Here is a 17,940-nt window from a genome sequence, read left to right on the forward strand (position 1 = left end):
TAAATTACCCCTTGCTCATAACATCACTCAAAGGTACTTATTTGAGTTGATTTTCAGCCAATTTGACCTTTTATCTCGTTTCTAACCATTCTAATGGCTATTAGGGACTTTGTCCACTAATGATAGATTACAGTATTTTAGATCTTTTCTTTCCATTCTCCATTACTATGTGCCAATAAAATAAGATGAGACTTCTTGATGTCCTGGTAAAGAAAAATTGGTATCTTACACCCATATTCTAATATTATAAGCATCCCAGTATGATAACACATTTATTCGTACTGAGTTTATCTCCATTTGGTAATTGTCCAAAAGCAGTTTTTTTTCCCAACATGATACCCTCAAGGTAAAAAATAGGTATCTCTTTCTTTTTAAACGTTATCAGGTTACATATGTGATAATTGGGCAGGTTTGTGAAGTGGTTTCTATTTTTTATAATAACAACTGTACAATATCATGATTCTGACTAGCAGTATAAAATTACTGGGAAAAAAAATTTAATAAATGAGTAGACAGTATGATGCTTTTTCTATCAAAGTATAAAACAGTAATAAGGCTACTGACTAAAAGTTGCTCCTGTGGAATGGAGTAAGCCTAAATAACCTTCTTTGAGCAAATGGTATAATAATGAGCAGGCCATATTCAAGACCCCCCAAAAATACTGTTACTTCCTTTCCTCTGTTTTGTTTCTCAATCATATATAATTCCCTTTTCATAGCTCTTGTTATTAACAGAAGACACTGTTACTAATGTGCCTCCCAATACCTTGGAAAGCAATAAGGAGCATCAGGAGAGGCAGCAGTTGGGCCAGGTGGTGAGGTAGGAATTCAAGTAGCAAGGCCAGAGCTGTATATTTCTATGCCTACAGAAACGTGTATGTCATGAAGTCATGCCTAACATTATAATTCACATGTGATTCAAATGTTTGATACCATCACAGTAAACTTTTTAAAGACCTGTATTATTAGCCACTTCTCTCTGCCTTTTGGAAAAGCGCCGAAACTAATCATACACCAGGACTTGGTGATGTTTGTGGCTTTTCAAGGCTTATTTTATCCACAATCCATTGGAATACTAAATGGAAAAGATGAAATCAATGGATCCTAAAGTTCGAGACTGGGCTGAAATTTCTCTTAGCTATCCTACTCTCCACTAAAATGTTAGCATTGAGTCAGAAATATCTAGTATTCTAAATGAGCCTAGGATAAGATAAGTGTCCAAAGACAAACCAAACAGGAGAAAGGGTAGTGGAAAGGGCTCATGGAACTCTTAGGTCGCAAATTCCTTATCTCCAACTCTATTGAGAGAAGGATCATGTGAGAACACAATCCTGGTAGGAGTGGATTACACAGTAAACATTTGAGAATTTGCATGAACCCAGCAAAATACAGAATTATAGTATTTTTATCATTTGTAAAAATTCCTGAAAAATAAGTAAATTTTTGGTACCATCCTCAAATGCAAAAGTGGATATCTATTGTTAGAGCTCACTCAAAAAGAGACTGTGAGGTAATAATTTGGTGTTAGTTTCAATTCAGCCTTTAATTTTCTCTTAGAAATGTTTATATATCCAAGCATTGACCCAAAATGCTACTAAACTTCTTTAAACATAAGACATTTTTCATTACATTGTGTTGATTTCAGTAGAAAAAACAATGTAAAAAATACTTGCCATATAAGGAGAGGGAGCATTATCATCTGAAACACTGTAGAATGACACTTCAACTGGAAGAGTCAAATGTGTGGGGCAGAAAACACCACTTGCCCCTACCTCGGCAGTAAAACCATCAACAATGCCGAGAGGATCTAAACGGTAATTCAAGACAGATTCCTGGGAGACAAGATAAAATATTAAAAATAAAATGAAATGAAAAAAGTTAACATGTTCCCCTTATTTTCCTATATAAAGAAATATATTAATATGCTTTCTGGAACTAGGAAAATGACTGCTACAATTTCCATACCCTTACTTTTGCTGGTCAGCTGACCTGAAGCATGCCCCCTCCCCCATTGTTCGTCTACCATCTTATAAAGTTTGGCTTTCACTCATTATTTCAATCCACATTGAATTCTCCTTAAATTTCACGATTGGTCAGACCTCATAGTTTAATATATCATTTTTATTTCCACAAATTAAAAAAAAAGGCTCTTCTGGAGCACGGATAATATCCAAAATCTTTTCATCCCTCACAGTGCCTATTGATGGTGTTAGGCACAAAGATGTATTTGCCAACTTGTTAACAGGTCATATACAGAAATTGCATCAAAATACAAAGCCAGACGTCTAGTCGAACAAATGTGACACACTCCAGGATTTGGTTCCCCCACAGAATCTTTGAACAACTAGCAAAAACTGGGAAAGCGGGCCACGGTGGCTCAGCAGGTAAGAGTGCTTGCCTGCCATGCCTGAGGACCTGGGTTCGATTCCCGGTGCCTGCCCATGTTAAAAAAAATAATACTAATAAAAACTGGGAAAGCCATCTTTCTCAGAGTTGCAGAAAACAATGAAAGGGTTGCAGTAACTGGGCAAGTGCCAAATCAAGAAAAAGACAAATTAAAAAAATAATAATAACAGTAGGAAAACTTGTGGCGTTCTTGCTGGTCTGTCTCTCATACACTTCCTGGCTTCATGTGGAAACAGGCTGTGCTTTGAGCACTGGTTCCTGGTCCTGAATCTAGTGAAAGCTGAGTAACCTACGTGCTCATCAAAGTACATGTATGATTTCTGACAGTCTACCTGATAGCAACCTGAAGGGCTAAGCTAGGACATTAGTCTCTGGCATTCAATCCCAGAATTTGTCCTGCATGCAGAATCAGCTTGCAGACAGCGAACTCATAAAAATCTGGTGCAAAGGAATATTGACTATAAGACATACAATAGAGCACCCAAGACTAAGAAACAATATTTAGGGGGAGATTCATATCCCTGTAAAAGAGTAAATTCCTAAGGTCACGAGCACAGCACAGGAAAAAATATGCTCAGAAAAGATGTATGCTGAGAAAATACTAGAAAGGATCCTGTGCTATTGCCTCAGGCTGGTACTCTGTTTCTTTCATTGGTAGGAAGGTGAAATTCTGAGGGAGAACATCAGCCAACACAGAACCAATCTGCAAAGATGGTGAAAAGCGTTTCTTGCATTTGCTTGTTTTTGTTAGCTTCCGGCATTCAAGGATATCTGTCATATTGCTAAATGAACACCAACTACACACCTAACAGCAAAACTGCAAAATATATGAAGCAAATATTAACAGAATAGAAGAGAAAATAGTTCTATTTTAACAGCAAGAGATTTCAATACACGGCTTTAAATAATAGATAGAACATCTAAACAAAAGATTAATAAGGAAATAGAAGACTTGAGCAGTACTATAAACCAACTAGACCTAACAGACATATACGGAACACAGTACCCACCAGAGGAAGAGTACATATTCTTTTCTAATGCAAACGGACCATTCTCCTAGACAGAGCACTCATTAGCGCACAAAGCAAGTCTCATTAAACTTAAAAATACTGAAATTATACAATGTAACTTCTACCAACAAAATGGAATGAAGCTAATAATCTATTACAGAGGGAGAACTGGAAGGTTCACAAATAAATGGAAATTAACACATTCAACAACCAACACGACAAAAAAGAAATCACAAGGAAAATTAGGAAATAGCTTGAGGCAAATGAAAATGAAAACACAACACAGCAAAATTTACGGCACACAGCAAAGGCAGTGCTAAGAGGGAAATTTACAACTTTAAATGCTTAAATTAAAACAGAAGAACTCAAATCAGAGACCCTATGACTAGAGGATCTAGAAAAAGAAGAGCAAACTCAACCCAAAGCAAGCAGAAGGAAGGAAATAAAAATCAGGTGGAGAACACAAATAACTAAAAGCAGAAACAAAAGGTGGAACATTACTACTAACCCTACAAAAATAAAAAGGACAATAAGAGGACACTATGAACAACAGCATACCAATAAATTAGATAACCTAGATGAAATGGACAAATTTCTAGAAACACACGAACTATCTATACTGACTCAGAAAAAACAGAAGACCTCAATAGACCATAAACAAGTAAAAAGATTGAATGAAAGATCAAAAATCTCTTAAACAAAAGCCCAGGAGCAAATGGCTTCACTGGTTAATTTTCCAAATATTCCAAGAAGAATTAACAATAACTTACAAAAAAAAAAAAAAATAGAGAGAGGAGGGAACTCTTCTCAACTCATTCTATGACCCTAATACCACAAGAAAATAAAATTATAGACCAATATTTCTCATAAAATACAGAAGTAAAAATGCTCAACAAAATGCTAGCAAACTGAATCCAAAAGCACATTAAAAGAATTATACACGAGGATCAAGTGGGATTTATCCCAGGTATGTAAGAGTGGCTCAACCTAAGAAAATCAAATAATGTAATAGTAATAAACCACATTAACAGAACAAAGGAAAAAGACTACATGATCACCACAAATGATGTAGAAAAGGCATTTGGAAAAATTCAGTACCCCTTCATGATAAAAACACTAAGCCCCTTTTTGACAAAAACACTAAGAACACTAGGAATAGAAGGAAACATCCCTAGCATGATAAACAACATATATTAAAAAATCTATAGCTAACATCATACTCAATGGTGAAAGGCTGAAAGCTTTCCCTCTAAGATCAGGAATGAAACAAGGATGCCAACTGTCACTACTGTTATTCAGCAATGTTACTGGAAGTTCTAGTGAGAGCAATTATTGTAAGAAAAAAAGAAATAAAGAGTACCCAAATTGAAAAGGAAGAACTAAAACTCTGTCTTTATGGAGCCAACTTAAACCTATATAAAGAAAATCCCCAAAAATCTACAACAAAGCTACTAGAGTTAATAAATAAATTCAGTAAAACGACAGGATACAAAATGAACATGCAAAAATCAGTGGTATCCAGGTGATGGTACCAGGTTGTTCTGTTGCTGTGGATGTGAATCATCAGCATGTGAAATTTTCTATGGCTGATTAGATCTGCCATAGGCTAAGGGGAGTGCCTTCCACAAAGAGTGACTTTTTTTTTTTATCAGCTGGAGGCTTAAAAGGAGAAGTTAGAAGAGAGAAGCAGCTCAGCTCTCAGAGCCATCTGAAACCAGAAGCCAGGAGAAGAAGCCAGCAGAATCATGTGTGCTTTCCCCTGTGACAGAGGAAAAGCCAGCTGCCTTTCCTCTGAGGATCTGTAAACTTGTAAATAAATAAATCCCCTTTATAAAAACCAATCCATTTCTGGTATATTGCAACCCAGCAGCTTTAGCAACCTAAAATAATAGTGACAAAATAGAGATGACAAATATGCAATTGTTTTTTTAGGCTCCCATATAATAATAACTATAACGCTATTATAACAACTATAATGTTTTATTATATCCAAAGCAGTTGTGCAAATGGCTAAGTACATGAGAAGATGTACAACATCATCAGTTATCAGGGAAAGGCCCATTAAAACCACAGTGAGATTATCCCTTCAAACCCATTAGTACGGCCATTAGTCAATCATTCTCAAGAAACATGGTTACTGGAACACAGCTCTACATTTTCAGGCAGTTCCCTCCAGCCTCTCCATTACATCTTGAATAACAAGGTGATATCTACTCAATGCTTAAAAATAAGCTCCAGGATAATCTCTCTCCACTCTGGAATCTCTCAGCCATTGACACTTTGTCTCTTTCTCAATCCCTTGAGGCTGAGTTTCAGCTCATTGTAGGGTTTCCTCTCAAGGATGGCCATTTTTTAAAAATAGAAAAATGATGCATAGAACTAGAAACACTTTTAAATTGTTGGTAGGAATGCAAAATGGTGCAAATCCTGTGTTAAACAGCTTGGCAGTTCCTCAGAATGTTAAACACAGAATTAGCATATAACCCAGAAATGCCACTCCTAATTACATACCCATAGTAACTGAAAGCAGGGGCTAGAGTAGATATTTTTACACTGATGTTAATTGCTTCTGTCGTGGTCAGGGACATGTGTCAACTTGGACAAGCTGTGGTACCTGTTTATCTGGTTACGCAAGTGCTGGTCTGTCTGTTGCAATGAGGACATTTCATAGAATTAGATCATGATCATGTCAGCTGCATCCACAGCTGATTCCATTTGTAATCAGCCAAAGGGGAATGTCTTCTACAATGAGTGATGCTTAATCTAATCACGGGAAGCCTTTTAAGGAGGACTCAGAGGAGACAGGTCCCATTCCTGCTTTGGCTGGTGAGCCTCTCCTGTGGAGTTCATCCAGACCCTCCATCGGAGTCGTTGGCTTCACAGCCTGCCCTGTGGATTTTGGACTCTGTGTTCCTGTGGTCACGTGAGGCACTTTAATAAATTTTATATTTGCAAGTGTTTCCTGTTGATTCTGTTTCTCTAGAGAACCCTAACTAATACGGCTTCATTATTCATAATAGTCCAATGGAAGAGGCAACCTAATGTCCATCCACAGATGACTGGATAAACAAAATGCTCTATACATATATGATGGACTATTATTCAGCCATGAAAAGGAATGAAGTTCAGACATGTATGAACCTGAAAGACATCATGTTGAGTGAAATAACACAGTATCACACAACTTAACTGATATGAAATACCTATGAAATACTCTATGAAATTCATAGAGACAGGTAGTAGAGTACAAGTCACCAGGGACTTAGAGGGCAGAGAGTGGTAATTATTACTTAACAGTATAGAGTTTTTCTCTGGGGTGATGAAAAAGTTTCAGTAATGGATTGCAGTGATGGTAACACAATATTTTGTTTCTAATTATTACTACTGAATTGTATAATTGAAAGAGGTAAAATGAGTAATTTTGAGCTGTATTTATGCTAACACAATAAAAAGTATTTTTTTTAAATCAGTGGCATTTCTACACACAAGTAAGGAACAATCTGAACAAGAAATTAAGAAAAAAATTTCAATTAAAAGAATAAAATATCTAGGAATAAATCAATTTAACCAAGAACGTGAAGGACTTGTACACAGAAAACTATAAAACACTGCTGTCATGGTCAGCTACATGTGTCAACTTGGCCAAGTGGTGGTACCTATTTGGCTGGCTGGGCAAGCGCTGGCCTGTCTGTTGCAATGAGGACATTTCATAGAATTAAATCATGATCACGTCAGCTGCATCTACAGCTGATTCCATTTGTAATCAGCCAAGGGAAGTGTCTTCTGCAATGAGTGATGCTCAATCTAATCACTGGAAGCCTTTTAAGGAGGATTCAGAAGAGATAGGCTCTCTTCCTGCTTTGGCTGGCAAGCCTCTCCTGTGGAGTTTGTCCAGACCCTCCATTGGAATCGTTGGCTTCACAGCCTGCCCTGCGGAATTTGGACTCTGCATTCCCATGGTCATGAGACACTTTTATAAATTTTATATTTGTGAGTGTTCCCTGTTGATTCTGTTTTTTCTAGAGAACCCTAACTAATACAACTGCTAAAAGAAATCAAAGACCTAAATAAAGGGAAGGACATTCCATGCTCATAGAATAGATGACTAAATACAGTCAAGATATCAATTCTATCCAAAGCAATTTACAGATTCAATGTAATCCCAATAGAAGTGCCATCAGATTTCTTTGCAGAAATGGAAAACCAATCATCCGATTTATATGGAAGAGTTAAGGGATCCCAAATAACAAAAAAAATCTTTAAAAAGAATGAAATTCTTTCCGATTTTAAAACTTACTACAAAGCTGCAGTGGTCAAAACAGCATGGTATTGGCATAAGGACAGACTTACAGATCAATGAAATCAAATTCAGATTCAGAAACAGACCCTCACATCTATGCCCAAATGATTTTTACAAGGATGTTGAGTCCATTGATTTGGGAAAGAAAAGTCTCTTCAACAAATGGTGCTGGGAAAACTGGTTATCCATATGAGGAAAAATGAAGGTGGACATCTACCACACACTATGTACAAAAATGAAATTAAAATGGATCAAAGACTTAACTATAAGAATTAGAACTATAAAACTTTTAGAGGAAAACACAGGGAAGACCATGTGTTAGGCAATGGTTTCTTAAACTTTACACCAAAAGGAGGAGCAACAAAAGAAAAATCTGATAAATGGGACATCATCAAAATAAAAAAACTTTTGGGTAAAGGCTTTTATCATGAAAATAAAAAGATAACCTATGAAATGGGGGAAATACTTGGAAACCACATATCTGATAAGGATTTAATATCCAGAATCTAAAAAGAAAACCTCCAACTCAACAACAAAAGACAAACAACCCATTTTAAAAAAGGGCAAAGGTCTTGCATAGACATTTCTTTAAAGAAGATATACAAAGATGTGCCCAAAAAAGCACATGAAATGCAAATCAAAACCACAATAAGATACCATTTCACATTGACTAGAATGGCTACTATTAAAAAAACAGAAAATAGCAAGTGTTGGAGAGCATGTGGAGAAATAGGAACACTTGTTCATTGCTGGTAGGAATGTAAAATAATGCACCTGCTATGGAAGGCAGTTTGATGATTTCTCAGAAAGTTAAGTATAGAATTACTAGAGAGCCTGGCAAACCCATTTCTAGGTATCTACCTGAATGAATTGAAAGTAGGGACTCAGACAGATATTTGCACACCAATGTAGACGCATTATTTACAACTTCCAGAAGATGGATGCAATCCCAGCATCCCTCAACAGATGAATGGATAAACAAAATATGATATAGACATACAGTGGGATATTATTCAGTCATGAAAGGGAACAGATTCTGATACATACAACAAATACAGAGGAACTTTGAAGACATCATGTTGACTGAAATAAACCAGACACAGATATTGTATGATCTCACTAATGTGAAATAATTAGAATAAGCAAATTTCATAGAGCCAGAAATTAGAATACAGGTTATGAGGGGCTGGGTGGGGTTAGGTAATTAATATTTAATTGGTACAGAGTTTCTGTTTGAGGTGATGGAAGAGTTTTAGTAATGCATGGTAGTGATGGTAGCACATGTGAATGTGGTTGAATATCTGAAATATGGTTAAAAAGGAAAATTTAGTATGTGTATGTGTCACCAAAATAACAATTAAGAAAATCCAAATGAGGAGCCAAGATGGTGGCTTAGTGAGGAGAGGGATTTAGTTCATTCTCCAGAGCAACTAGTAAATAGCCAGGAACGGTATAGAACAACTGCTGGGGCCACGTTAGTGACTGGAAACACAGTGTGCCCCAGTCTGGACAAGCTGGATGGACTGTGAGCCCACCCAGAACTGTGAGTTCCCCAAGTCACAGTGGCCGGCACCCCTTCCCCACAGGCTGTTTTCCAGAGGGGAAAGGAAAGAGACTTTACTCACAGCAGGGGCTCAGTACAATCAAGCTCCAATTGTGGAATTAATTAACAAATTCTGATTACTAGAAATAGGCCCCCAGCTCAGCTGAACCTGGAGTAAAAGCTGAGGTTGCTAGTTTTTGTCCCAGCACAGAGGGGGCAGGGCTGAAGTAAAGAGAAAAAACAAAATAAAAAACCATAGATTTTTTTTTTATCAGATAGCACAAAATACTTGAAAGGGTCTGGGCCCTGAGGGAAAGGAGGGGGCACATAGGACCTGGAGATATACAGAATATTGTACCAACTTAAGCTCTTGATTGGCAAACCCGAGGAATGGGGGTCCTGCTCTGAAAAGGATTTTTTTTTCTTTTCCTTTTTGTGGTTTTATTTCTACGGCTTGACTGCTCTTTGGATATAACTGCAGGGCTTCTCAGGCTCCAACTGTTCCAGGCAAGGGCAGAATTAAGCTTGTTTGAGAGTTTGTCTGGAGGCTGTGCCTTCCCCAGGAGATGGGTGGGGCCCAGCTCAGGTGGAATCATTCCCTCAAGGAATTCAGACACCGGAGTCTGGAAAACTGAAGCAATTAAAGTCAGCCTACAACCTCTCCTCTGTCTCCACTATGCCCCCAGCAGGCAGACAAGTGCCACATACTGGGAAGGACAGGAAGAACACAGAGTCCAGAGACTTCATAGGAAAGTCTTTGAAGCTGCTGGGTCTCACCCTCAGGGAAAACTGACACTGGTGACTCTTTCCTCTGGAAGGAGGCCAGTTTAGTTTGGGAAACTGTGACTGGGGTCTATAATAATAAACCCCTAAGTAGACCCTCCTAAGGGGGAAAAAAAGGCACCAACAAGCAGGGCAACAAAGAAAAAACCAAAAACTGAAAAATTCTGATCTGTTAAACAAAACCTAAGCTAGAGGTCTAGAATAAGCTGAACGGGATGTCAGAGAACAGATAGACAACAAAGTCTTCCAGCAAGAAAAGACTAGGCAAAAAAAAGTGAAAACAATCTCCAGAATAAACTAATTAAGGAAATTAAATGCCTAGATGCCAGCAGAAAATAACACACCATACTAGGAAAATCGAAGATATGGCCCAGTCAAAGGAACAAACCAACAATTCAAATGAGATACAGGGGTTGAAATAATTAATTCAGAATGTTCAAACACACATGGAAAACCTCATCAAAACTCAAATCAATGCACTGAGGAAGGATATAAAGAAGGCAGGGTAGGAACAAAAAAGAAATTGAAATTCTGAAAAAACAAGTCACAGAACTTATGGGAATGAAAGGCACAGTAGAAGAGCTGAAAAAAAAACTATGGAAACCTACAATGTTAGATTTCAAGAGGCAGAAGATAGGATTAGTGAACTGGAGGATGGGACATCTGAAGTCTGACAAGCAAAAGAAAAGTTGATTGATAGGTTATCTTGGAGGTTATTCTTACATATTACATAGATATGACTTTTTTAGTTAAGGTATATTGTAGAGGCTGGAGGGAAGTGCCTGAAAATGTAGAGCTGTGTTCCAGTAACCAGGTTTCTTGAAGATGACTGTATAATGATATAGCTTTTGCAATGTGACTGCATGATTGTGAAAACCTTATCTGATGCTCCTTTTATCTACAGTATAGACAGATGAGTAAAAAAATAAGTAAATAATAGGGGGAACAAATGTTAAATTTACTAGAATCAAATGCTAGTGATCAATGAAAGGGAGTGATAAGGGGTATAGAAAAAAGAGGGGAAACAAAGGCTAAAATATATTGGGTTGATGGAAATACTAGCAATCAATGAGAGGGAGGGGTAAGGAGTATGGTATGTATGAGTTCTTTTCTTTTTTCTTTTTATTTCTTTTTCTGAATTAATGCAAATGTTCTAAGAAATGATCATAGTGATGAATACACAACTATGTGAATATTGTGAGTTACTGATTATATACCAAGAATGGAATGGTCATATATATGGTAAGAATGTTCGTGTTTGTATGTTATGTTTAAAAAAAATATTTAAAAACAAAAAGAAAAGAAAATCAACAGCTATAGGGCTCTACAACATAAACAATGAACCCTAATGTAAACTATGAACTATAGTTAATAATACAATTATAAAAATATTATCTCATCAATTCTAACAAGGGTACCACACAAATGCAAAATGCTAATAACGGAGGTGGGTATATGGAACTATAAGGAACTCTGCATTTTTTGTCTGATTCTTATGTAAACCCCACAACTTCTCGAATAAAAAAAACATTACAAGAAACAGAAATCAAATGGACACCTTTCTATTTGGGCATTACTCTGGGTCAATGTGTTTCTAGGCTCTGCCCAAAGCCCCACAAGTAATGTCAAAACTTTATGCTTCTTTCTCAACAGCATTAAAGGGCTAAGACTTTGTCTTGCTTCATAAAGTAAATGTCAGTTTTATATTAGTTTAGTTCCTGGAGACTACCCATGCTCCCCCCACCCCAAAAAAGGCATTAATATCAATTTACTAATTCTAGTCTATCCTGTAATACTTTTTATTATTGCAATACAGAGTCTAACTCATTAATACATATCTTCTGTAATTTACTGAACAGAGCATCAAATTCATTATAAGTTAACGAGGACCTAAGGGTTGGACAGTGTCAGGAGAATGTGTCTGCATTTTCTTCTTAGGTCATGTGATAATCTATGTCAAATCAAATTGTTTGAAAATAAAAGTGTATTGATCTTTTCATCATTTTCCCTTTCCTACATTTTTCATATATCAAACTTTTCTCTTTTTTCTTATAATTTTTCTTAAGTGCAAAGGTTGCAGAGAACCTGAGCCTCACAATGGATTCTGCAATTTTAAATTAATGACAAGGAGAAATACAGAGTTCAACATCTCTGGATTGATAGCTTAAAAGTGACATGGAAAAGCAATCAACTTACCACAAAATATCTTTTCTTTTCATGTCTGTCAAATCTATGATACCATTTGATCTCAAGTAGAAATACTCATACTATATAAAACAGCATGTATATCAGAGGTCTTTAACCATTTGATTCTTTTATAATAAGTTTTTAATTTTAGAATAGCTTCAGATTTACAGAAAAATTCCAAAAATACTACAGAGAACCATCTGATTTTGAAGATCAACCTGCTTGATCACGAACAGACTACCGTCAGCCGATAACGACCCTTTCTGGGACCCAGAGCCAATTTTAGGAGGTAGAACGGAACAGTCAAAAGCCTACACTTCTCCCTAAAGTAACAGATACTTCCATCTCCCTGGTTACCTCAATATCCTCTATAACTTCTCCCAGCTACCCAATTCTAAGCTGTCACTGCCAACAAGTCTCTCAACTTTCCTTTTCACAAATAACAATAAAAAGGTGATGTCTAGGTTTTGAAAAATAGAATCCATTTATTTATTTCCCTTTAATAAAATATGCACATAAAATCACACCCCTGATGTAGTTTAAATAGTTTCAACTTTGAAAATAGTTTCAAAACACATTACCTCAAAATTTCCTAGGAGACAAAGACTTGTTATAGGTGGAGCACTAGAACTCAAAAATGGTTTTTCATGAACATCTGGATCATTTCCAATGTTTAAACATGGCTGAGGCCTATTGAAAAAAACAAATCATCAAAAGGACATATTTAAAAATGACCACAGTATTGGAGGCAGGTATATGGAACTCTGAATAAAATTATATCAGAAGAATCTGGCTAATTTTACTTAAACTGTCAATAAATAGCAACAACAACAACAACAACAAAACTTCAATGTAACTTAATTTTGAGATATAAAATTCCTAGTTTAAAATTCCCGATTAGATTTATGATCTTTATGTTAGATTATATTATAAAGAAGTTAAATAACTTCCTGCAAGTTTTCATTAAGGTAGAATTTATATTAAACAGTGGCATCTACTAGAAATATGTAATAGCGCAGATTTCCATATTCATGTTCATTTTTACTCAAAAATAAGAATACAAAAGCATAATTATGTAATTAAAGAAAATAACCAGGGTATTATTTATAAACATATAAAAAACTGCCAAGGCTTTATGGGAAACAAGTATAAGGCAAAGGTAGAGGTGAATGATCAGAAATATACAAACTCATATGAGTGCTGATTTATTATGATGACTAATACTAGCAACTACTTATTGTCTTGCTGCCTTGCTCTTTCATTCTTAATAATTCTGTGTGCATCTGTGAAATTCATATTACAAATGAAAACCAACTGGAAAATAAGATCCCTGTTACAACGACTTTTAGAATCAAAATTATTTATTGCGAAAGACCAGAATTTTATCTACTTGTTTCATATGCACAAATGACTCTTAAGATAAATACCTTCTAGATGATAAGCTTTTCAGATGTAGTAATGAAGAATCCAGATCAAAGCAACCTGACTGGGTTTTCCTTTGAGGGACCTAAGCACAAAATAATCAATCACGACATTAAAAAAAAAAGACTATAAATTTTCTTGAATTGATGTAAGCTTATTTAAAAATAATAAAACATCTCACTTAACAGCTTACATAAATTATACTCTTTACTATATATTGTTCTTATGTCACAGTTTTTTAATTAGTGTGGAAAAAAATAGATAAATAATAAAAGCCCTTTTACTAGGTTTTGATTTTTTTTAAGAAGCAGAACTATTCTTTCTCCAAAACAAAATCTTACGAGTAATTCCAAAATATAATTCAAAAAATATTTTTACTTTATATACATTTGTGGGAATAAAAAACATTTCTAGCCGTAAAAGGAAAAAAAAGAAATAAACAGGAGTCTGGGATTGCACAAATCATCCAGTCCTTTGCCTAACCGCCCCCAGGCCCCTCCCCACTAAAGCATTCCTAATAACCCTAGAGAGTATCAGAGAACAGTACTGAAAAATACTGCTCTGGATTGTCAATCACATCGTATACCACATTACATTTAAGACAAAAACAACAACAACAACAGAAAACAAAGGAAGAAACAAAAAACAAACACCGCCTAGCTCAAAATACTCTAAAAATGAAAGACTCAAATGTAAATTAAAAGTAAAAATCACAGACAGCACGCAAGTAAGAGATCTGTTGCTAGAATATTAAATAAGGGCAAATATTTAATATTCTAGCAATTGGTGACTAAGAAGAAACAAATGATGCCAAGAGTCTAAACAATCTCAGTTTGAGATTTGTATAAGTTTATCATGCTAGTTTTTCATAGTTAATGTAGAACTTTTGATATACTTCTCATGCCTTCAGTTCTGGGAAGTTCACTATCTTCATTTCTTCTAAAACTATATCTTCCTCATTCCCTCTAGGCCTTCTTTTGGCACTTCTACTAGACTTATATTAAACATCTAATTTTACTGTCCACGCACTTTCATATTTTACCATCTTTTTTCCTTTTACGTTCTTTTTTCATATCTGTCTTCCCATTTATTCTCTCTTCAACCTCACTGTTTAATCCATCTGTAAGTGTATGTGCATGTATTTATTTCAATTATTACATTTTTCATTTCTATAATTTTGTTTTAGTTCTTCTTCAAATCCACTTATTTTATCTCAATTCCTTATCTTTGCCTTTATCTCTTGGAACATTTTAACAGAATTATTTTTAATACTCAGATTACTCTGATAACACATAACAGTGGCTTCTCCTGCTTCTTGCTCCTGATGATTTTTTTAAGGTGTTTTGTAATATTTTTGCCCTCTGAGGTTGTGGGAGTCCAGAGCCTGGGTATATTCCTAAAATTCTGTGAAACTCAAGCACACAGCAGCCTGTATGACCTTGGGCAGTTAGTCAAAGTTTAACTGGCCTCCCCAGGGAGGAAAGAATGTGCAGATGATCATGTATGCCCTGCATGTTCCCGGCTACCTTGAAATGTTACTGTTACCTACCAAGGAAGCCCCTCACTTTACCCATCTTCTTATACTTGATGGAATGTTTTTTTCAGGCCCCTACAATTGGCCCTTCTGATTTTTGCCTAATTGAGCTTTGCTACTTGCACATTCTGGAGCACTATTTCTACACTCTGGACTGCCACCTTCAGAGCTGTTTGAGTTCACTATACTGTAAATTTTTTTAATAAAGTTCATGTCTCAATCTGTGCCTGGCATTTTCTTTGACCTTTCAGCTGAAAAAGATACCTTGGGCTAAGACAGAGGTCATCTTCAGCAAGAGTTATTTCCCATGAAAATCCTTGATATCCCAGGTTATAGATGTTTCATGTTTTATGTTTATTCTGCTAGTAGCCCAATGATTTCATGAGTTTTTATGGTAATTCCTTAACTATAAGTTTCTGAACCTCATGGGTAGTACAAATTCAGAACCCCTTCCATGGGTGGCTTAGACCTATGACCAATTTCTACCCATTCCATACCTGAAATATGTGGGAGTTTTTCCCTACTGCCATTTATTGAGAGGCAGACCTCTCCAGTTCTGGCTTTAAGAAGGGAATTTGGTTTTAGCTCCCAATTATGACTAGTACAGACTTGCAGCCCTGCCTCAACCCAGCAGGGCTTTAAATCCTAGCTGTTTATTAGATTCAGATACCCTAGAAGGCCATTAGTTGTCTCAAATTAGCACTTAGGGATTTTTCTTTCTGGCTCTTTTACTATGTTTTTAAAATTGTGTTATACTTTATCCAGCATTTTTGTGTTTGGGAAGGAGGAAGGGTCTTCCTGTATCATCTCAGACTACCATACTGACCAGAATTCTGTAGCGCTCTTTATACCAGCATGATACTGATTTTTTCCCCCTCTGATCAATTTGGGGTTGTTTTAAATTGTTTAGAATTCAACTTCTTTAAAAATAACCCCCTGAGGTCAAAGGTATAAATTTCAATTCTAGCTATTCTACCTCTTATTCAATAATTATTTATTCAACATGTCAGGTACTCAGTACCTTAAATTTACTTAAAAAAAAATCACATTCATATATAAAAACAAAACTATCTTATATTGGTAGCAAAATATACCATTTCTAGCTCTCCTATGATATTGACTAGCTACTTCAGGTTTAACTGAAATGGTAGCCATAGCAACCAATCACTGAGTGCTTACCACGTGCCAGAAACTATGCTAATCCTCACAGCACTTGGATAAGCATAATAACCCCCCATTTATAGGAAACTGAGGCTCAGAAAGGTTGTATTACTTAATATTCCATAGCTAGAGTGAAACCAATGTGATTCGAAAGCCATGCTCGAGGCCATCACACTCAAATATATAAATTTATTTGGAAATATTGGGAAATTTATAAGTCTCTGAATAAGATGATTAAGTTCATGGGCTCTAAGTCAGATAGTCATGAATTTGATTCCCAGATGACCCAGCCACTGTTGTCAAATGATAAGAAGTTAATATATTTATATAAAACTCACTTGATACCAAGTATTTTCTTTGCATTAATACCAATTAAATGTTATAGAAGAGATATTTTATTATCCTAATATACATATTATCCCCTAGCAGTTAAATATGCTATTAAAATAAAATGTTTCTCCATCAGAAATTTATTTAAAATGTATTTACATGTTTTCAATTAAAATATGAACTAAATTATCTGCAAGCATTTCTTCAAGTTTAAATAGGAGATAAGATGAAAAAAGAAACAACTCACAGGACTTGAAAGAAGAGGCAATCCAGTTTGAGGATGGAAGGCCCTGGTTGAGGTTCCATCCAAAGAATGAAAATTATGTTTTCGCCAGACACTTGAATGTTTCAATGGACCATTCTAGGAAAAAAATTAAGATTTTAGTAGTAATATTTACATACTTTTTGGCTTCATATTCATTCCTAATACGTTTGGAGGTTTTAAATCCTCTTGGGTGAAGCTGATTTTATTTATTTCTACTCATAAGACAATGTCTAAGATATTTTTTAATAATATACTGAATAAACGCAAATGTTCAAAAGAAAGTGTATCCAAATTACTATTGCCTTATCAACATTTAGTCATGTTTATAAATACTCAGATACATTATCTACTAAGGTAATTTTATTCTTTTGAATTTTGAAAAATTCACACAGGAGCTACATAGGAAGCAAAAATGCAAAAAAAGCAAAAAATGAGTATACTATTCTAAAATATGAAACTATGCCAATATAAAGAGCCATTCTCAGAGAATATAATTTGGTGAGGCAAGAGGCAGAAAAATAAGACACACTGCGAATTAAAAAATATATATATAATGCAGTCAAAACATTAGGTTTTTGAAGTTAAACAGGAAATAGGCTAATTCTTAGAAATTTGAATATATACTTAAAGATTTATGTAAAAATGAATAAAAATCAGAATAGAATAATCTGGGTTCTAATTCCACTAATTACTGGTTTGTAACCCTGGTCACGTTACTTAGCCTATCTGGGCCTCAAGTCCTCATTTTTAAATGGGGTTAGTAAAAGCACCTAACTTCATAAAATCATGAAAGGATTAAGAGTGAGCCAACATGTGTAAAACATTCAGAAGCTGTCTGGGCATACAGTAAATGCTAGATGAGCATATCTAAAACAAATGTATGAAAAAGTGACCCTTGGTGGCTTGAAATATAGTTTAGCTATACTAAATTTCCCTATTAGGCACCAGAAAAGATCATGAAAAGCTAATACTCTTAGGCCTGGCTGACATAGGGGTTTGT

The 17,940-nt window shown here is 35.5% G+C and overlaps 1 protein-coding gene across 13 annotated transcripts in view; it reads right to left on the reverse strand.

Annotated features, from left to right (window-relative positions):
- ATOSA (atos homolog A) overlaps positions 1 to 17,940 on the reverse strand; it is a 148,279-nt gene that overhangs the window by 11,981 nt on the left and 118,358 nt on the right. For all 13 annotated transcript variants that reach the window (XR_013162405.1, XM_077127941.1, XM_077127942.1 and 10 more), the window contains 4 exons: positions 16,923 to 17,036; positions 13,656 to 13,735; positions 12,810 to 12,918; positions 1,673 to 1,831 (listed from right to left, as the gene is read on the reverse strand). Coding sequence is in view for 12 of the 13 variants with exons in the window: in XM_077127941.1 (XP_076984056.1) it covers positions 1,673 to 1,831; positions 12,810 to 12,918; positions 13,656 to 13,735; positions 16,923 to 17,036 (462 nt within the window). In the remaining variant the exon portion in view is untranslated. The remainder of the gene's footprint in view (positions 1 to 1,672; positions 1,832 to 12,809; positions 12,919 to 13,655; positions 13,736 to 16,922; positions 17,037 to 17,940) is intronic.

Source organism: Tamandua tetradactyla, chromosome 14 (genome assembly GCF_023851605.1).
Source record: "Tamandua tetradactyla isolate mTamTet1 chromosome 14, mTamTet1.pri, whole genome shotgun sequence".
Taxonomy (NCBI): Eukaryota; Metazoa; Chordata; class Mammalia; order Pilosa; family Myrmecophagidae; genus Tamandua; species Tamandua tetradactyla.